Here is a 22,137-nt window from a genome sequence, read left to right as displayed (position 1 = left end):
ATTGCGGCTGCTGCCAGAGGGTGCAGGGTGATGGGTACAGTTTAATGATGGAGGTCCAGGGTTTGGGGATATATCTCCAGAGGTTAGGAGAAGCAGGAGGGTGAGGGAGGCAATATGGGAGTGAGATTTATATGAAGGGACATGCCCCAGGGTCTTGGAGATTTTTAGTGTGTGTGGATTTAGAATTAGCAGGAGTTGGTGGGTGCAGTAATAAGGAGAGGACACTGCATTCGTCTCTTCACTCCAATTTCTTTAAGAATAGCCGTGATCTACAGGCCCCCTGGACCAGTATCAACATTTCTTGATGACTTCTCTGCCTGGCTTCCACTTATTAAAATCCCCCCCACTTGGAGAAAGACCCCCAGTTGCAAGTGTGCCCCCAGCAATACAATGCCAATTTGTGCCACTGCATTGCTGGGGGCACACTTGCAACTGGGGGTCTTTCTCCAAGTGGGGGGGATTTCAACAAGTGGAAGCACTTCTGACTCTGCACTTCAGCGAATGCACAAAGCGAAGGTACACAAGAAAATACTTTGAAAAACACCGCAAAGACAGCAGGTGACCTCGTTTAACCCTTTAGCACTTTCTCCTTATAACATGCATTCTCTACCACTCCTTCTGACAGCTCTGTCCTCTATACTAAAATTATCTCAACTCCGCCCCACTTCTCCCCCCCACAGCATATATATATCACCCTCACTTCTGTCCTCTCCTTATTACTGCACCCACCAACTCCTGCTAATTCTAAATCCACACACACTAAAAATCTCCAAGACCCTGGGGCATGTCCCTTCATATAAATCTCACTCCCATATTGCCTCCCTCACCCTCCTGCTTCTCCTAACCTCTGGAGATATATCCCCAAACCCTGGACCTCCATCATTAAACTGTACCCATCACCCTGCACCCTCTGGCAGCAGCCGCAATCAACACAATTTAGTTCCCATTTCTATTCTTCCCAAGACCAGACTCCCTTTCTCTTGTGCCCTTTGGAACTCCCGCTCTGTCTGCAACAAACTCACCTCTCTACATGACATCTTTATCGCCAACTCATTTAACCTACTCGCCATCACCGAAACTTGGCTCCACGAATCAGACACTGCATCTTCTGCGGCCCTATCCCATGGTGGTCTTCTTTGGACTCACTCCCCTAGATCCAATGGACATAAGGGAGGAGGTGTTGGAATCCTTCTAGCCCCACATAGCACCTTCCAGGTACTTCAGCCACCTCCCTCTCTGTCACTCTCCTCTTTCGAAGCACACTGCATTCGTCTCTTCACTCCAATTTCTTTAAGAATAGCCATGATCTACAGGCCCCCTGGACCAGTATCAACATTTCTTGATGACTTCTCTGCCTGGCTACCCTACTTTCTTTCTTCTGAAATCCCCACAATCATTCTCGGGGACTTCAACATCCCTATTAATACTAACACCTCTGCTCCTTCCAAACTTCTCAGCCTAACCTCCTCCTTTGACCTGAAACAGTGGATACATGATCCTACTCACTCCGAAGGCAATATCCTTGACCTCGTTTTCTCTCACCTTTGCACTCCATGCAACCTCTCTAACTATCCATTCCCTCTCTCTGATCACCACCTTATTAGTTTCACTCTCTCCCTCTCCTTCACATCCTCTCCCTCCAACCGCATTAAAGTTACCCGCAGAAACCTACGTCATCTCAAGCCTTCTCTTCTCTACTCTGCTATTGACAACCTCTACGACAAAATCTCACCCCTATTCTGCACCAACCTAGCCACTTCTGTCTACAACACTTCACTTCTGGCCTCTCTGGACTCACTGGCCCCCCTCACTACACACAGAATCAAGCCCCGACCCCTTCAACCTTGGCAAACAGATGCCACTAGAAGTCTGAAAAAACGTAGTCATGCTCATGAACGCCTGTGGCGCAAGACCAAGTCTCAGAGAGATTTCAACCAATATAAATCTGCCCTCCAAAATTACAATTCTAGCCTCCTCTCTGCCAAGCAGAACTATTTTATCACTCTCATCAGCAACCTATCATCCCGTCCCCATCAACTCTTCTCTACTTTCAACTCTCTACTTCGTCCTCCACCGCCTCCACCCGCCAACTCACTCACTGCCCAGGAGATTGCTAATCACTTCAAACAGAAGATTGATACAATTCGCGTGGAGATTTCTACTGTTCTGATACCCTCCACGCTTTACACATCATGCCCACGGGCACTATCATTACTTCCCTCTTTCAACCCCACCACTATAGACGAAGTTGCTAAACTACTTGGTAATGTCCACCTTACCACCTGCCCTCTGGATCCTGTTCCCTCGCAAATGCTGTGTTCACCCTCTGACTCTATGCTACACTCTCTAACTCACATCTTCAATCTCTCCCTCTCTTCTGGCATCTTCCCCAACTCTCTAAAACATGCACTTGTCAAACCCATACTTAAAAAACCCTCACTGGACCCATCCAATCCAAACAACCTACGCCCCATCTCCTTGCTCCCCTTTTTATCCAAACTACTCGAACGTCTGGTCTACAACCGATTGAGCGTCCACCTCGCTGATAATAGCCTTCTTGATCCCCTTCAGTCTGGATTTCGTCCTCAACACTCCACAGAAACTGCTCTCCTAAAACTAACAAACGATCTACTAACGGCCAAAACCAATCGACATTATTCTGTACTCCTCCTCCTGGACCTCTCTGCTGCCTTTGATACGGTTGACCACCCCCTCCTTCTCAAAAAACTCCACACCTTTGGTCTCCGTGACTGTACTCTACGATGGTTCTCTTCCTACTTATCCAACCGCACCTTTAGTGTTTCTTACAACTCTACTTCCTCCTCTCCTCTTCCTTTCTCTGTTGGGGTCCCCCAAGGTTCTGTTCTTGGACCACTCCTATTTTCAATCTATACCTCCTCCCTGGGTCAACTGATAGCCTCCCACGGCTTCCAATACCACCTCTATGCTGACGACACCCAAATCTATTTCTCTACCCCTCAGCTCACTCCCTCTGTCTCCTCACGTATCACTAATTTATTATCAGATATATCAGTCTGGATGTCACACCACTTCCTCAAAATCAATCTATCCAAAACCAAACTTATAATTTTTCGTCCCCCATATGCCCCTTCCCCTGATCTCACTGTCAAAATTGATGGCACAACCATAAGCCCATCCCCTCATGCCAAGGTTCTAGGTGTAGTCCTGGACTCTGAACTCTCCTTCAAGCAACACATCCAATCACTGTCCAAATCCTGCCGCCTCAACCTCCGCAACATCTCCAAAATACGCCCCTTTCTAACTAATGAGACAACAAAGCTCTTAATTCACTCGCTGGTCATCTCTCGCCTCGACTACTGCAACTCCCTTCTCATTGGCTTACCTCTACATAGTCTATCACCTCTTCAATCCATTATGAATGCCGCTGCCAGACTCATCCACCTTACCAATCGCTCGGTGTCTGCTACTCCTCTCTGTCAATCCCTCCACTGGCTTCCACTCAGCCAAAGAATTAAATTCAAAATACTAACAATTACTTACAAAGCCATCCACAACTCTGCCCCCAGCTACATCACTAGCTTAGTCTCTAAATACCAACCTACTCGTCCTCTTCGTTCCTCTCAAGACCTCCTGCTCTCTAGCTCCCTCATCACCTCCTCCCATACTCGCCTCCAGGACTTTTCCAAAGCCTCACCAATCCTATGTAATGCCCTACCCCAATCTGTCCGCTTATCTCCTACTTTATTAGCTTTTAGACGATCCCTGAAAACACTTCTCTTCAGAGAAGCCTACCCCACCCACACCTAACTGTATTTTCATTTTCTCCATCAGCTCACCCCCCACAGTTATTACCTTTTGTTTCAACTTGACCCTCCCTTCTAGATTGTAAGCTCTAACGAGCAGGGCCCTCTGATCCCTCCTGTATTGATTTGTATTGTAAGTGTACTGTGTGCCCTCATATTGTAAAGCGCTGCGCAAACTGTTGGCGCTATATAAATCCTGAATAATAATAATAATAATAATAATAATAATATTAATAATATTGTACTAATGGATGCCAATCAGTGCCAATCAATAATGCATGCCAATCAGTGATGCCCATTGTGGGCACTGATTGGCATCCATTATGGGCACTGATTGGCATCCATTGTGCCACTGATTGGAATCCCTGGTGGTCTAGGGTGGCATACCTTGTCCTTGGCACCCCTGGTGGTCTGGTGGCGTCCCTGGTGGTCCAGTGTCGGCATCCTTGGGGGGGCTGTGCTGATAATTGATCAGCACAGACCCCCCCTGTCAGAGGAGCAGCCGATCGGCTCTCCTCTACTCGCGTCTGACAGACACGAGTGAGGAAAAGCCGATCACCGGCTTTTCCTATTTACACTGTGATCAGCCGTGATTGGACACGGCTGATCACGTGGTAAAGAGTCTCCGTCGGAGACTCTTTACCGAGATCGTAGTTGCCGGGTGTCAGACTGACACCCCGCAACAACGATCGCCGCGATGCGCGCCCCCGGGGGCGCGCAGCGGCTCATAATCCTGATCACGTCATATGACGTCCGGTCAGGATTATGAAACCACTTTGCCGCTGTCTATTTGCTATGGGCGGGCGGCAAGTGGTTAAAGTGTAGCTCCAGTCAAAAAAATTTTTTTTAAGCTTTTTGGAAAACATAGGGAAGGGTTATCACCCCTGTATAATTTGTTTTGTCGTCCATCTTTTTTCATCTCGCTTGCTGTTGTCTCCTTCCGTTTGCAAGTAGGAGATGTTTGTAAGTTGGATGTTTGAAAGTAGGGGCCTGCCCTATATGCTCTGCAGAAATGGTGGAACAAGGTGTTGGTTTTGCCACAACATTGTAAGCCCTCAAAGTGACTCTTGGTGGGCGCTGGAGCGCCCTGCTATGAACGATTATATCAAGAATTGTAATTACATGCCATTGTTGAACAGTGGTAGAAAAATTGACCTTTGGTGGTTGTGGTGCTGGTGCCACAACACTATAAGTCCTCACAGTTACTCTGGGTGGGCACAGGAACGGGCCCTCCTGTGAAATATTATATCAAGAATTGTAATTACATGTCCCTGTTAAACAGGGGCAGAAAAATTGGGCCTTAGGCACTGGTGCTGGTGCCACGACACTGCAACCTCTCCCATATACTCTAGTTTTATTGCAGGAATTAGCCCTGCTGCAAAGCATTGCATCAAAAATTGTAATTAAACGCCCCTGTTAAACAGGGGCAGAAAAATTGGGCTTTAGGCACTGGTGCTGGTGCCACGACACTGCAACCTCTCCCATATACTCTAGTTTTATTGCAGGAATTAGCCCTGCTGCAAAGCATTGCATCAAAAATTGTAATTAAACGCCCCTGTTAAACAGGGGCAGAAAAATTGGGCCTTAGGCACTGGTGCTGGTGCCACAACACTGCAACCTCTCCCATATACTCTTGTTTTATTGCAGGAATTAGCCCTGCTGCAAAGCATTGCATCAAAAATTGTACTTAAACGCCCCTGTTAAACAGGGGCAGAAAAATTGGGCTGATGGCATCACCCAGAAACAGAAATGTTCTTCCAACATATCATCGGAGGAGGAAGAGGATAGACAATCAACATAACAGGACAGTCACTCAGCATCAGCATAGGCAGTCTTGAAGGGATGTGATATTTCAAAAAAGATTATTCGGTTACATCAGCTTCAGGTGCTTGGTAGCTGTGGGTGATCCAAGACTGATTCATCTTGATGAAGGTCAGTCGATCAACTGATTCGGTAGACAGCCGCACCCTGTGATCGGTAACAAAGCCACCAGCAGCACTGAAGGTGCGTTCCGAAAGAACGCTGGATGCAGGACAGGCCAGTAGCTCAATTGCATACTGTGCAAGCTCTGGCCAGTGATCCATCCTCAAGACCCAGTAAGCCAGAGGATTTTTGGTAGGAAAGGTGTCCAAGTCTGACCTTGCCCCTAGGTATTCCTGCACCATGTAAATCAGACGCTGTCGATGGTTGCTGGAACCGATCATACCTTGGGGCTGCGGACTAAAAAATTGTCTGAAAGCATCAGTCAGACGGCCACCTTCTCCACTGCTCCTTCTAACCGATGCCTCAGCAACACGTTGTCCAGGACAAGGAGTTTGTAACCTCCCAGTCTCTGGGAACGCGTTGCACAGACCTTTCTGCAAGGCCTCCCGGAGATGTCTCATCCTCTGCTCCCTCTGTTATGGCAAGATAAGGTCGGCAACCTTACCCTTGTACCGTGGATCAAGGAGAGTGGCCAGCCAGTAATGGTCCCTCTCCTTGATCCGAAGAATACGAGGATCCTTCCGCAGGCTTTGCAGGATCAGGGAGGCCATGCAGCGTAGGTTAGCTGAGGCATTTGCTCCGGAGTCCTCTGGGTCACTAAGGACAACATGATCCGCAGCTACCTCCTCCCAGCCACGTACAAGTCCACGTGTTCCTTGGGACTGTAAATCATCCCTACAAGACTGCTGCTGCTGCTGCTGATGCTGAGTGCCAGCCTCCACCTCCATGCTGACACATTCATCCTCCTCCTCCTCTTCCTCCTCCTTATCCTCTTCCTGTGTGATGGGTGGCACAGCAGGAACACTGTCTGGATAAAGGGGGCCTTGAGAGGCAAGGAAGTCCTCCTCTTCCTGCCTCTGTTCTGCCTCAAGTGCCCTGTCCATTATTCCACGCAGCGTATGCTCCAAGAGGTGGACAAGAGGTACAGTGTCACTGATGCATGCACTGTCACTGCTCACCATCCTTGTGGCCTCCTCAAACGGTGACAGGACAGTGCATGCATCCCTGATCATGCCCCACTGGCGTGGTGAGAAAAAACCAAGCTCCCCTGACCCTGTCCTGGTGCCGTAGTCGCACAGGTACTCATTGATGGCCCTCTGCTGCGTGTTCAGCCGCTGCAGCATGGCCAACGTTGAGTTCCACCTGGTGGGCATGTCACATATAAGGCGGTTCTTGGGCAGGTTCAACTCCTTTTGGAGCTCAGCCAGCCGAGCACAGGCATTAAATGATCGGCGGAAATGCACACAGACTTTCCTGGCCTGCTTCAGGACATCCTGTAAGCCGGGGTACCTGCCCAAGAACCGCTGCACCACCAGGTTAAGGACGTGAGCTACACAGGGCACATGGGTCAGTTGTCCCTGTCGGAGGGCGGAGAGGAGGTTAGTGCCATTGTCGCAAACCACCATTCCTGGCTTAAGCTGGCGTGGCGTCAAGCACCTCTCGGCCTGCCCCTGCAGAGCTGACAAAACGTCCACCCCAGTGTGGCTCCTGTCCCCCAAACAAACCAGCGCAAGCACGGCATGGCATTGTTTTGCCTGCGTACTTGCGTAGCCCCTGGAACGCCTACGGAGCACCGCTGGTTCTGAGGACAGAGCACTGGAAGAGGCCATGGAGGAAGAAGAAGAGGAGGGGGTGGAGGAGAGAGGTGTGTCACAACCAATAGTAGCATTTTGGAGGCGCGGTGGCGGAACAACATCCAACACTACTGCACCTTGCCCTGCATCCTTCCCAGCTGCCAGAAGAGTGACCCAATGGGCCGTGAAAGACAGGTAACGTCCCTGTCCATGCCTGCTGGACCATGAGTCAGCGGTAATATGCACCTTACCGCTGACCGCCCTGTCCAGCGAGGCAAGGACATTGCCTTCCACATGCCAGTAGAGAGCCGGAATCGCCTTCCATGAGAAAAAGTGGCGTTTGGGGACCTTCCACTGAGGAACCGCACATTGTACAAACTCACGGAAGGGGGCCGAGTCTACCAACTAAAAAGGCAGCAGTTGAAGTTCTAGCAATTTAGCCAAGCTAGCATTCAACCGCTGGGCATGTGGATGGCTGGGAGTGAACTTCTTTCGCCGCTCCAGCAGCTGGGGCAGGGACATTTGCCTGCTATAATTGGACGTGGGTGTACTGCTAGCAGAGTGCCCGAAAGCACTTGGCTGTGACACACCTAATTCTACACCTTCATTCCTCTCAGAGCAGGTATCAGAGAGGACTGAAGGTCTAGTGGGGTTGGAGATGCCAGCTGATGAGGAGCAAGGAGAGGGCCGCTTTGTTCTTTGGTGTGGGTCTTTGAGGTACGCTTGCCAATGAGCTGCATGGCAGGTCAACATATGTCTGGTCAAGCATGTGGTGCCCAAGCGGCTGATGTTTTGGCCACGCGAGATACGCTTGAGACATATGTTGCAAATAGCAGCGGTGCGATCTGATGCACTCGTCTCAAAAAAGGCCCACACCAAAGAACTTTTAGAATAACGTGCAGAGGCAGCGCCCTGCACAGGCGGAGCTCTGCGGTGTGATTCAGTCGGTGTGCTGCCCTAAGCTGGCCCCCGGAGGGCATCCTGCCTCATTGGACATGTGCCTCCTCCTCCTCCTTCTCCTCCTCCTCTCTCCTACCAGGCACCCACGTGGAGTCAGTGCCCTCATCATCCCATCCCTCTTCATCGCTGTAGCAAACCTGGCAGTATGCTGCAGCTTGTGGAACATGACTGCCAGATTGCTGTCCTTCTTGAGCATCCCCTCTCTCTGCATTCACGCTACTGCCTTCCTCTAGCTTAGTGTCATCATCAGAGGCTACAAAACACTGGGCATCCTCCTGGAGCATGTACCCAACACTGTGCTCAAAGAGTTCAGGAGACTCCTCAGGAGGACGTGGTGGGTCTAGGGAAGGAGTCACTGATGATGACATTGAGAGGAGGGAAGACGATGCGTTGGCAGCTGCTTTGCTAGTACCCTGAGACTGGGTGAGAGAGGATGAGGAGGATGAAGAGGGCTTGGTCATCCACTCTACCAAGTCGTTGGCATGTTGTGGCTCAACATGTCCAGCTGTCGAAAAGAAGGACAAGCGTGTCCCATGGCCACGTGCTGATGACAATGCACTGCGTCCACGACCAGCACTGTTGTCTCTAGACACAGAGCCTGCTTGCCCTCTTTTATCGGCTCGCGCCTGTCTGCCTCTTCTTGCTGGCCTTCCAGACATGGTAATGGCCTGAATGGAGTTGGGTAAAAAAGCAGTTGGGTAGTGTATATTGTGCTAGAGGCACACAACACCCACTAACTCTTGCAGATGCCTTTATTATAGAACACCAGACATAAAGGGGTATATACAGATGTATACTGTGCTGTACTGGAGGCACACACAACTTCCAATAACTCCTGCAGATGGCAAGTGGGCTCAAATAGAGAAGAGCTATGTAGGTGGATATAGCGGTATGTACTGGGTACAGAGCACGCAGACATCACGCACAAGCTCCTAACACTACTGACTGCAAGCTCTATTATAAAAGATAGATCACTAGCTATATAGGTGAGGTGAATATAGCGGTGTATACTGTGGTCAGGGCACGCAGACAACAACCACTACACAACAGCAAGATCGAAAATCGGCCGAAAACGATCAGTGTGTACTGTGTTGAAGGTACACAGAACTCCCACTGCTTCAGACGCCAACACACTACACAAGGCCGCCGCGCTGGCTGCCTTATATAGTGTGGGGCGTGCACTACACAGCCTGAGCTATGATTGGCCACAGGCATCCTGCCTGTGGCCAATCATGGCTCTCCTCGCTGCTGGCGCTGCGATTGGCCAAGCATGAGCGGGTCACAGTGCATGCTTGGCCAATCATGAGCCAGCAATGCACTGCGCCATCGCAGTGCATTGTGGGCCGTGAGCGCCACACGAATTTGGCACGAACGGACCAAAACGTTCGGACTTCGCCGAACGGGCGAACAGCCGATGTTCGAGTCGAACGTATTTTCGACTCGAACATGAAGCTCATCCCTACTAGAAATAATAAAAAAATAAATTTGAATATGAGCAGCAAAACAACTTCCTTCTTCGAGCATTATAAAGAAGAGAATGCGCGGCATTGAACAATTTAAAAATTTGCAGCGTGAAGAATCTGCTATCTCCATTACGAACGCTAGTTTTACCAGACTGATCGGTTCCGTCTCGTACTTAATTCTGAACATGCCTGATTTTTGGCGTGTCGGAATTGCATACACAATCGATAGAACGTTTTTCCGCCGGGAAAATTGAGAACATGCTATCAAATTTTTGCTGGTGGGAATTCGGCCAGCTAAATTCCAATGGAGCATACACACGGTCGCATTTTCCGATGAAAAGTTCTCATCTGTCTTTTGCTGGCCAAAATTCCGATCGTGTGTACGCGGCATGAGAATGGCTAAAACAAGTATAATGAATGTTATTGACAGTATTGCAAGTATCAACATGCCAAACTGCACCCCCCCCCCAAGATGTATGAGCATTATGTGTAAGCAAACCCCCCCAAAAATAAATAAATAAAAAATGAGCACTAATCTGCATGCTTATCCTCTAAGCATAAATTCTCCCAACTCCCAAAACAAATCCGCTCCCCCTGCTGAAATCCCCCAGCACAAATGCCCCCCAAAAATGACCACTTCTAGCACAAATACTCTACTGTTCCAGTCCCTTAAAATTTCCTCTTTGAGTACACATCTTACCCCCCACATAACTCCAAACAATATCACCTCTTCTAGCACAAGCCCCCCCCTCAAATCTCCCCTCCTAGCACACATCCTCTTCCCCATCCCCCTCCCAACAAAAAAAAATCCTAAATCACCACTTCTAGTACCCCTCTCCCCCAAATTTCACCTCCTAGAACAATTCTTACCCCCTGTTTCCCCCCAAATTCCCCATCCCAACATATATCTCTTCCCCCAAATCATCGTGGTGCCCCCCCTCACACGATACCACAATGCCCAGGGCATCTTTCCCTCCTGCCCACCCCTTGTCCCGGTCCTGCATGGAACCCTTAGCAATCTCTGGAAGAACCCCAGGGTTCCACCAAACACTGGCTGAGAACGTTTGATCTAGACGGTGGAGGTTAACTGCTTGTTACGCTATAAAAATCAAAAAATCTACTTTACACTGTTTTTATTAAGGATTGATAAGGGATGGATAATCAGTATCTTGCAAGCCTGCATATGCCAAAGCAATATATATTTGTTTAAAATGATCTACAACTACAGATCAGGTTTTCTGAAACCTTAGTTCTTGGTGCTGAACAGATAATATTTACTCATCTGAGTAATATTTAACTAAAAAAAAGTGAAAGATACAAAACTGCTGTAAAACAATCAAGCAATACTATTGGCTCGTTGTCAGTCATGGGTCGCACCTGAGAACTTGTGAAAACACAATTTATAGTCTGATAACATCTCAATAAATCTCTTTGTACTTTGGGACAGCTTCGGCTGTTTACACAATATACAATAGCTACCAAACCCCTTATGCTACCAGTTTATATTGTTTGAAATCTGTATTTACCAAATGGATGCAATATAGAAATTGTACGTTTAAATACCTGGAAAAGAAAGCAACAAGGCAGACAAGATGACAATGTTTGAAGAACCTCCGATCAGTAACTTTTCGGTGTGGGACTATGTTGTGTTTGGAGCTCTCTTAGTTGTTTCAGCAAGCATTGGAGTCTTCTTTGCAATTAAAGAAAGGAGAAACAAGACATCCAATGAATTCTTGGTGGGTGGGAGACAGATGACCTGTGGACCTGTGGCTCTGTCACTAACTGCTAGTTTTATGTCTGCAATTACCGTTCTGGGGGCTCCATCAGAAGTTGTCCGCTATGGAGCACACTACCTCTGGTTCCTTATTGCCTATACCTGTGTGATCATAATTTCTGCCGAACTCTTTGTACCAGTATTCTACCGGTCTGGGATTACTAGCACTTATGAAGTAAGTAGCAAGAAAATAAACTTGATTCATCAAAATGAAATCTGTACAATAGACCCTAACTGAAGCAAAGAAACATGTGTTTCTTAAAGGCACCTTCTAGTGTTGTTTACAAAGTATTGTCTTTAATTGATGTAGTTGAGACAGTTGAGTTAATTTAGATGAAACCAGAGTAGAAGTGGCCAGAAAGTGGACCCCACCCCTTGGTTACTCATCTATTTAGAAGCTCAGTTGACTAATGAGATCCATTGAGGAGCAAATATTACATTTACACATTAGAGCATTAAGACCCTATCCATTTTAACAACATTACACAAATACTACCAGATTTGTTTTTTAAATTGTACATGTGAACTATTTTAACACACTATTCTAACTAAATTCTAATGCCGTGCCCACACGACCGGACTTTCCGGCAGACTAGGTCCAACGGAATCAGTTCGTGGGACAATCCGATCGTGTGTGGGCTAATCGTTTTTCATTAAAAAATCAGACGGACCTAGAAATAGAACATGTTTCAAATCTGTCCGATGGACTCAATTCCTATCGGGAAAACCATTCGTCTGTATGCTGTATTATTATTATTATACACTATTTATATAGCGCCAACAGTTTACGCAGCGCTTTACAATGTATAAGGGGGGACAACACAAGTACAGTACAACACAAAAGGTACAGGAGGGCCCTGCTCGTAGAGCTTACATTCTAAAGGGAGGGGGTGGTGGTACAAAAGGTAATAGCTGCAGAGAATGATTTGATGGAGGTGGCTCGGGGACTTCCCTGAATAAATGAGTTTTCAGGGATCTCCTAAAGGTGGACAGGATAGGGGCTTATTGGACAGACTGGGGCAGGGAGTTCCAGAGGATGGGAGAGGCTCTGGAGAAGTATTGAAGGTATTGAAGGTGAGCATGAAAGGAGGTAACAAGGGAGCTAGAAAGCAGGATGTCCTGGGAGGAGCGGAGGGGACGATTTGGGCGATATCTGCAGATGAGGTTTGTGATGTAGATGGGGGCCATGTTGTGGATGGCTTTGTATGTTATGGTTAACATTTTGAATTTTACACGGTGGGGTAGGGGAAGCCAGTGAAGAGATTGGCAGAGAGGGGCAGCAGTCAAATATGACCTAAGGGAAGCTACTGGCTATTGAACTTCCTTTTTTAGTCCCGTCTTACGTCATCACGTTCAAAACTAACTGACTTTTTCGAACTGACTTAGTCCGTTCGTATGTGGGCAAGTCTGTTCATTTGGAAAGTCCGTCGGGAAGACCGCCGGACCTAGTCTGCTGGAAAGTCCAGTCATATGTATTTTCTATTTTCTAATTGTCTATGCATGAGTAGTTTCTGAATTAATAACCTGGAACAAGCATGCAGATTAGAGAATCAGAATGAAGTAAGAACTCCTGATGTACATGCTTGCTTGGGCCAATGCCACTCAAAGTTTTGAAGCCATTGGATTATTTATCATGATGGCCAAGCCATTTGTATTTTCTGTGGAAGCAATGGCAACCTCCATATTTTCTCTATATGCTTCCTTTCCAACAAATGTGATTTTTTTTTAAATTATTTTTATTATTATTTTTCTTACAATCAATAGCATAATTAGCTAGATATGCCTGTGTCTACAGAATACATGTATAAGATAAGTAAATTGACCTCACCTGACCTCACCTTACCTTACAGTTGGATTTTTGCTTTACTACATACAAGTTAATTCTGATTAAAAGGGGATGCTACTTATGATCATATAGAATTTTTACAGTTATAATTGTAACTGTATAAATTAAGATATTTCATTCAAATACAGATCAACAGTTGCTTATAACTTTATTACTTTTATTTAATAATATATAATAGAAATCTATACTATCCTTTGCATTTATATAACTGAGCTTCATTAAATTGATTGATAACAGATTATATTGTACACTCTACCTTTGAATACATAATAAAATATTTTGACAAGGAGAATGGATATTTCACTTCATCTAAGGAATTATGGCACAAATCAGCTAAATGTACCAAACATTTGTTATTTTATTAATATATGGGCAAAATAATGCACAGAGACTGTCACATAGGTTATCACTCTTTAACCACTTAAGGACCGAGCCTCTTTTTGAGATTTGTTGTTTACAAGCTAAAAACTGTTTTTTTGCTAGAAAATACTTAGAACTCCCAAACATTATACATTTTTTTCTAACACCCTAGAGCAGGGGTCTCCAAACTTTCTAAACAAAGGGCCGGTTTACTGTCCTTTAGACTTCAGGAGGGCCAGATCGTGGCCAGCGGGAGTGGAAAGTTTGTTTGTCATCAGTAGGAGCAAACACACATTTGGGTTAGAGGAATAGTACCCCATCATTGGTATCATAAGGAGGAATAGTGCCCTATTATTAGTGTCAGTGGTAGAAATGGTGCTCCATTGTTGGCGTTAGATGGCAGAATAGTGTCTCGTATCAGTGGGAGGATTAGTGTCCCAAGGGCCGGATAAAGGCAAGCAAAGGGCCGCATCTGGCCCCCGGGCCGTAGTTTGGAGACCCCTGCCCTAGAGAAAAAAATGGCGGTCGTTGCAATACTTTCTGTTACACCATATTTGTGCAGCAGTCTTACAAGCGCAATTTTTTTGGAAAAAATACACTTTTTTAAATTAAAAAATAAGACAACAGTAAAGTTAGCCCAATTTTTTTTATACTGTGAAAGATAATGTTACACCGAGTAAATTTATACCCAACATGTCACATTCAAAATTGTGCCCTCTCGTGGAATGGGGAAAAACATTTAAAGAAAATCTATAATAGGTTGCATGCTTTGAGTTAGAGAAGAGGTCTAGGGCTAGAATTATTGCTCTCACTCTCACAATCACGGTGATACCTCACTTGTGTGGTTTGAACGCAGTTTTCATATGTGGGCGCTGCTCATGTATGTGTTCGCTTTTGCACGCGAGCTCGGCGGGACGGGGAGTGTTTAAAAAAAAAATGTCTTATTTATTTTACCTTTTATTTTATTTTTATTTTTTTACACTGTTCTTTTTTTTTTTTAAATTGTGTCACTATTATTCCTATTACAAGGAATGTAAACATCCCTTGTAATAAAAAAAAAGCACCTCAGATCTCATATTTACACTAAAATGCAATAAAAAAATAAATAAATAAAAAATGTTGTCATTTAAAAAAAAATGACCCTTTAAGAGCTATGGGCGGAAGTGATATTTTGACATCGCTTCCACCCTGCAAAGGTATGGAGACGGGTGGGGGCCATCTTCACCTCACTCATCTCCATACCCAGCAAGGAAGGGGATGCGATTGCCTCTGCCACTGACGAGGGCTCCAGTAAGCGGTGGAGGGCACCAGAGTGCTCCCCCACGTCAATAAAAGTGATCTCATGGCAAATCTGCCGCAGAGACCACCATTATGCGCTCCCCCGCGTCGATAAAAGTGATCTCATGGCAAATCCGCCGCAGAGACCACCATTATGCGCTCCCCCACGTCGATAAAAGTGATCTCATGGCAAATTCCCCACAGAGACCACCATTATCTGAAACTGAACCACTGGCCAGGGTTACTGGGGTTATTGCAGCTAGCTGCTGACATAACAACAATATTCCTCTTCAAAGTTAGGATGTATATCAGCGTGCAGCAGTCCGGAAGTGGTTAAAATAGTGCTGCTTTCAGCCTGGTGATGAATGTAGATTTTAGTGAGGTATCCATTGAGGAGAGCAGGTACAGTAGGAATTTGCCCTGGTGATAAGATACCTGAATAAATATATATTTTTTGAGAAAATAGGACTTTCATCAGTTAGTGTAAATAAAATATAAAAAAAACACAATTCTACACTCGAGTACTATTTATTAACGTGTAATGACCATTATTAGAAAAAAATTATCATAAATTAACAATGTGGAGTTTATTAACTGATCCGCCTAAATTAACAAGCTTACATGTAATATATCTACAGTCAAACTTTTTACGAGGCTTTTTTTTTGAATAAAGAAGGGAAAGTTTTTTTTTCACTATCTTTGATTGAAAAGACTTTTCCTTACGTTCTGTAGAGGACACTCTAAGACACTAAAAATCATACTTACCTAGGTGGATGCAGAATCGGTCCGATTCTGCATCTGTCCCCGCTGGCTTTAAGATTTAGAACTGAGCAATCAAAGACAGCTGATCACTCGGTTCTCAGAGCTCTGTGAGCAGAGAGCCAGTGACTGCCAGTCAAGGGCTCTCTGCTTTGCCCCCCCTCACTGGAGAGCTGGGCTGTGGGGAGGGTGGGAGCTGGACCATATGGTTGAGGTCTTGCTCCAGCCTGAACCAGCCCAGTGACGTCAGCCAAAAGTGGGCTTCAGGGTCATGGGAGTGCAGAACAACCTGCACTTATGTGATCCACAGGAGAAGTACAGCCAAAAGAGCTTCAGCTGTGCTTCAACTGTAAGGCATTCACATAATGAATTGTTTTAAAAATATATGCCATAAACTGACATAAAATAGCAATTTCAAATGAAAAGTGTTATATTGTTGATTTTGTATAGCCTAATATTTTTCATTAAAGTGGAATTCCAGGCTATACCTAACTAATCTAAAAAAAATGCTGCTTCCCCCTACTAACACCAATGCTGACTAACCTGTGTAAGGCCCCTTTCACACTTGGGCGGTGGGTGCATTGCCGGTAAAACGCCACTATTCTTAGCAGCGATTTACCGTCAATTTTGCGGCACTATTCGGCTGCTAGTGGGGTGCTTTTACCCCTGCTAGCGGGTGAGAATGAGTTAAATCCACCGCAAAGCACTGCTGCAGCAGCGCTATGCCGGTGGTATAGCCGCGCTGCCCCATTGATTTCAATGGGCAGGAACGGTGCATACACCGCTCCTTCACCGCTCCAAAGATGCTGCTAGCAGGACTTTTTTTAGCGTCCTGCCAGCGCACCGCTCCAGTGTGAAAGTTCTTGGGGCTTTCACATTGGAGAGACAGCAGCCGCTCTTTTAGGGTGCTTTAAAGGTGCTATTTTTAGTGTTATAGAGCCCGCAATGCACCCCAGTGTGAAAGGGGTCTTAGAAAGATGTATATGCATTACTTGCCTATTTTCAGTCTGCTCTGGTCTGGTAACATAATTTGGCTCCATTTTGTCAGTCAGCAGTGGCTGCAGGAGAGAGGAGGGAGCGCTGTCAATAGGTGGGCCATATGAGTCTATGGGGGACGTCACCACCCCCAGGTGTTCCAGCCTTTGCTGTTGCGCTGCAATGGCTGTTTCCTCTCTCCTGCAGCCACTGCTGGCTGAGACAAGGACGATCGTGTTACTAGACCATAATGCACTGAAAATGGGCAAGTATATACTGTACATCTTTTTTACACAGTTTAGTCAGATTAGGTGTTAGGAGGGGGAGACGGTATTGCGATTAGTTAGGTATAGCCTGGAATTCTATTTTAAGTTATAGAGACAGCATTGTTTGCAATGCAAAGTTATGTATTTATCCACAGTAATCTAATATAAGTTTTCTCTGTTTTTTTTTCCTTTAGTACCTGGAATTTCGGTTTAGCAGACCTGTCCGTTATGTTGCTACTATTATGTATATTTTACAAACGGTAAGATTCTCATACAATGAAGAGAACACAATCAAAAAAAAATAATGCTTCATGGAAAGAGGCTTCTGCTCATAAGAGCTTACGATCTAATAGGGTAGGACAAGTGGTACAGAAGGTTGTAACTGTGGGGAATGGGCTGATGGAAGTGATTAAAGATTAGTTGGAGGCATGATAGGCTTCCATGAAGAGATGCATTTTCAGGGATCGCCTAAAGGCAGCCAGAGCAGAAGATAGCTGAATAGATTGAAGTAGAGAAACACATAGGATGGGAGAGGCTCTGGAGAAATCCTGGAGACAAGCATGGGAGGCAGAGTCAAGGGAGTTTGAGAGCAGGCGGCCTTGAGAGGAGCAAAAGGAACGGTTTGGAGATAAGTTTGGTGATTTAGCTCAGGACAGAGTTGTGAATGGCTTTGTATGTTGTTAGTATTTTGAAATGAATTTGCTGAGCAATTGGAAGCCATTGTAGGGATTGGCAGAGAGGGGTGGCAGACACTGAGTTGTTGGTAAGGTAGATGAGTCTGACAGCAGAATTCATGATAGACTGAAGAGGGAATAGCCTATGGAGAGGCAAGTCTATGAGAAGGGAGTGAATGAGTAGCTTGGTGGATACATTAGTTAAAAAAGGGGTGAATTTTAGAGATGTTATGGAGGTGAAGTCTACAAGCTTTTGACAACAATTGGATTTTGGGCTGAAAGGACATGTCAGGGTCTAGGATTACACCTAGTATCCAGGTGTGAGGGGAGGGATTGATGGTTGCATTATTGACCTTTATCATTATTCATAGAAATGTCATGGAGGGAGGCACAGGCAAGGGGGAATAAGGGGGAATATTATCAGCTTGATTTTAGAGTGGTTTGTAGAAAGTGGTGCGACACCCATGCTGATATGTCAGTTAGTAGGTTAGTAATGCGAGAGGAGACTGAAGGAGTGAGGTGCGGAGTAGACAGGTAGGTTTGTGCATCATCGGCGTAGAGATGGTATTGGAAGCCGTGGGAGGTTATCAAGTGACCAAGGGAGGAGGTGTAACTAGAGAAGAGAAGAGGTCCACAAATAAAGAATTGGGGGACCCTTACAAAAAGAGGAAAAGGAGAGGAGGAGTCAGAGTTGTAGGTAACATTGAAGGAACACTGTGATAGGTAGGAGGAGAAAGAGGATAGAGCAGAATCTTGGAGACCAGGGGAACAGAGGTTATTGAGGTCAACAGTATTGAAGGCTGGTCATTGGTTTTGGCAGTTAGTAAATCATTAGTGAGTTTTAGTAGGGCAGTTTTTGTGGAAAGCTGCAAACAAAAGCCAGACTGTAAGGGGTCAAGAAGGTTGTTTTCAATGAGTTAGAGTCCATTCACACAGGGGCAACTTTGGATCCGACTTCAAGTCACCCCAAGTTGCCTCAAGTCACACAACATGATAAAATAAATGTAAGTGAATGAAAGCCGTCTTAATGCACACTACTGAAGTCGCTCTGACTTCAGAAAAGGTTCCTGTACTACTTCATCCGACTTGTAGGCAACTTGTACCCATTGATTTTAATGGAAGTGGCCTCCAAGTTGGATCCCCTGTCTTAACTGAAGCAACTTTCCAAGTAAAAATAGTTTTCTAGGCAAACCCCTCCCTCCCACAGAGCTGATTATTATGTGATTGGCCACGGGCAAAGTCCCCTGTCCTGGAGGCAACTTCAAATTGCCTTGTAAGTTGCCTCAAGTCGTGCTGTGATTCATACTGAAATCGTGTCCAAGTTGCCTCCAAAAGTCTCCCTGGAAGTCCTGTTGCCCCTTTGTAAATGGACTCTTAGGCGCTCAGATGGTTGTAGATTAAGAGTTCTAAGAGTTTAAGAAAGGAAGGGTAACCTCCGGAGCTTAGTGAATGGTGGCAATGAGGTAGGTCTTAACTTGTTCAGGTTGGTGGGGGTCTAGTGAGGGCTTTTTAAATATGTGAGTGATCTGTGCATGCTTTAGAGGAGAGTGAGGCAGCATAGGATAGAATAGAAGGGGGATCACAGTAGTTGTGAGGGAACAAGATCTAGGGGACAATTGGTTAGGTGGGCATCTGAGAAAAGTTTTGTAAACACTTTATTGGTTGCCAGTTCAAAATGGTTACATGGATAAATATAAATGGCTGTTTTCTGCTTGCACAACAAAAATAAACTGGTTCTTTGGCCTTTTAGAACTTTTCAGATCCTCTCAACTTAGATTTGTCTAGCTAAGAGAACATTTTGAGAACATTAAGCCAAGTTTTGAAAATTGTCTTTCTTGGCAATCACTGAGGCCTCAAACATAAAATAAAGAGTTGAGGTAAATCTTCTGAACTTTTTAGCCATCCATGCTACACCCATGGCTACAACCCAAAAACATTCACAGACACGTTACCAGAAAAATGCTCAATTGTCCAAAATAACTGGGGTGTTCCATTTATTCTTCCTGGCTAGTACTGGCACTTTGCATCCTGGAGCTCCTGCTGCAGAGAACAGGGCAAAATATGTACCCCCATAACAGCAATTAAAAAATTAAAGCATCCCTTACACTTAGACACCCATCTAATGCTTAAACCTCTTTTATCTGAACCTACATTTTATCTAAAGCACAACTTTTTTTCTTTTCATTTAAATAGAAGAGAGATATTAGAACTCCTGTTGTGTTTTTATTACAATGTTCCCACTTGGGGAATCACAGTTTTTATATGTCTATGTAATTATTGTTGAATTGTCATGCTCTTTAAGTGACTTCCTCCGATCCCATCCGATCCTCTGGATGGATGGCGATCCTCTCGCCATCTTTCTGTTTTCAGAGGATCTTGTCGGATCGGATGGCTGGCGGGTGTCAGCGGACACATCTCCACTGACATCTGCCTCACCATAGAAGTCAATGGGTGGCCCGCTCGGGTAAGCCTGAAAATGGACAGGAGGATCCAAGTGGGTCGATTGTGTGAAAGGGGACTTATAGGTAAAATCTTAACTAAAAAAATAAATAAACACATTTTATATGTAATTTAGCACCTAACTCATCCCTAAACTAATCCCATTACACTTACTCTGCACCCCAACACTATGCACTTACAATTACACTAAAACTTACCTTAGCCATTGATTTAGCCTTTAACACTCCCTCCCTAGTGCTTAACCCCTGACCCTAATTATACTAGTTAACCCAACTTATAAAGAGAGCACTAGTGATGAGCGAACCAAGCAAAGTTCAGTTTACTGTACATTTGCTGAACACTGAAAAAAATCTGGTAAAGTTTATCCCAGATAGCAAGGATAACTTTCCACAAATTTGGGGAAGTGTTGAATTGTAAGTCTGTTAACTTGCTCCACATTTTTACTGGCAAGTTGTACACTTTCAGAGCACTTAAAGCACAAGTTCTAGTTGACACTTTTTCAGTTTGAATAACATTTGCGTGGTAGGTCTCTAGCAAGAGCAAATTTGCAGCGGTGAATCTACAGCAAGAGCTCTGCAAGTCTTTGGGAACAAAGGAAAAAATCTGCAGCAATTTTTTTAAATCCTTGCAATGTATACAGATCACCCAAGGGGAATTCTTTTCTTTTTTCGTCAACAAAAGTAGAGTTACACTTTAATTACTGTGTATATTTACATTTTTTTCAGTAGTGTTCAAGATAGCTGGTAACCCTGCTTACACCTGTTTTACAATTCTCTTTTACAGATCCTCTACACTGGAGTAGTAGTGTATGCACCAGCTTTGGCTTTAAATCAAGGTAACTCAGTGACATCAACTGTTTATCTTGCCTTTATAATATAGGATTTTAGTGTGAAGTCTTTTGCATATACAATAATCAATAATAGAAAATTTGATTTATACAGACCTTTCCTTTTTCCTCTATATTTAGAAATGCATGATTAGATTTTTTTGGACTCTTTACATAGTATAAAAAGTTGGCTACCTTAGCAATAGTGGACTTGGCCCACAGTGTAAGCAGTCCTCCAACCGGGGTAGCCGGGGTAGCGGTCCTCCAACTGGTGGTAAATAGCATGTGATCTGAGTTTTGGTTAAATGTATGCTATGACATAGTGACTGTTAAAGTAATGTAATCGAGTACAGTGCCTTGCAAAAGTATTCACCCCCCTTGGCATTTTTCGTGTTTTGTTGCCTCACAACCTGGAATTAACATGGATTGTTTGAGGATTTGCATCATTTCATTTACAGAACATGCCCACAACTTTGAAGATTTTTTTTTTTTATTGTGAAGCAAACAACAAATAGGACAAAATAACAGAAAAAGTCAATGGTGCATTCACCACCCTACAGTCAATACTTTGTAGAGCCACCTTTTGCAGCTATCACAGCTCCAAGTCACTTTGGATAAGTCTTTATGAGCTTGCCACATTTTACCACTGGGATTTTTGCCCATTCCGTCTTGTAAAACTGTTCCAGCTTCTTCAAGTTGGATGGTTCAAGTTGAACAGCAATCTTTAAGTCTGACCACAGATTTTCTATTGGATTGAGGTCTGGGCTTTGACTAGGCCATTCCAACACATTTTTATGTTTCTCCTTAAACCACTCAAGTGTTTTTGGTTTCACTGTCCTGCTGGAAGGTGAACCTCCGTCCTAGCCTCAAATCACACACAGAGTGGTACAGGTTTTGCTCAAGAATATCCCTGTATTTAGCACCATCCATCTTTCCCTCAACTCTGACCAGTTTCCCAGTCCCGACTGCTGAAAAACATCCCCCACAGCATGATGCTGCCACCACCATTTTTCACTGTGGGGATGGTGTTCTTTGGGGGATGTGATGTGTTGAGTTTTCTTTAACCAGTTGCCGACCGCCGCACGACGATGTACGTCGACAGCATGGCACGGGCAGGCATATTGGCGTACATGCGGCGGTCGGTTTTCGTCCGG

The 22,137-nt window shown here is 45.1% G+C and overlaps 1 protein-coding gene across 2 annotated transcripts in view; it reads left to right on the top strand.

Annotated features, from left to right (window-relative positions):
• SLC5A12 (solute carrier family 5 member 12) overlaps positions 1-22,137 on the top strand; it is a 118,716-nt gene that overhangs the window by 17,210 nt on the left and 79,369 nt on the right. Inside the window, exons 1-3 of one of the 2 annotated variants that reach the window (XM_077460838.1) lie at positions 11,189-11,714; positions 17,218-17,283; positions 20,941-20,992. In XM_077460838.1, coding sequence (XP_077316964.1) covers positions 11,358-11,714; positions 17,218-17,283; positions 20,941-20,992 — 475 coding nt within the window. In that variant the 5' untranslated portion in view covers positions 11,189-11,357. Of the gene's footprint in view, positions 1-11,188; positions 11,715-17,217; positions 17,284-20,940; positions 20,993-22,137 lie in introns of those variants that run through there. The other variant, XM_077460839.1, reaches the window with a different exon arrangement.

The sequence above is a fragment of the Lithobates pipiens genome, unplaced genomic scaffold, assembly GCF_037356315.1.
Source record: "Lithobates pipiens isolate NorthernLeopardFrog02 unplaced genomic scaffold, aLitPip1_a1.2 Scaffold_10, whole genome shotgun sequence".
Taxonomy (NCBI): domain Eukaryota; kingdom Metazoa; phylum Chordata; class Amphibia; order Anura; family Ranidae; genus Lithobates; species Lithobates pipiens.
Note: the sequence above shows the minus strand (reverse complement) of the source record. Positions and strands in the feature narration are given on the sequence as shown.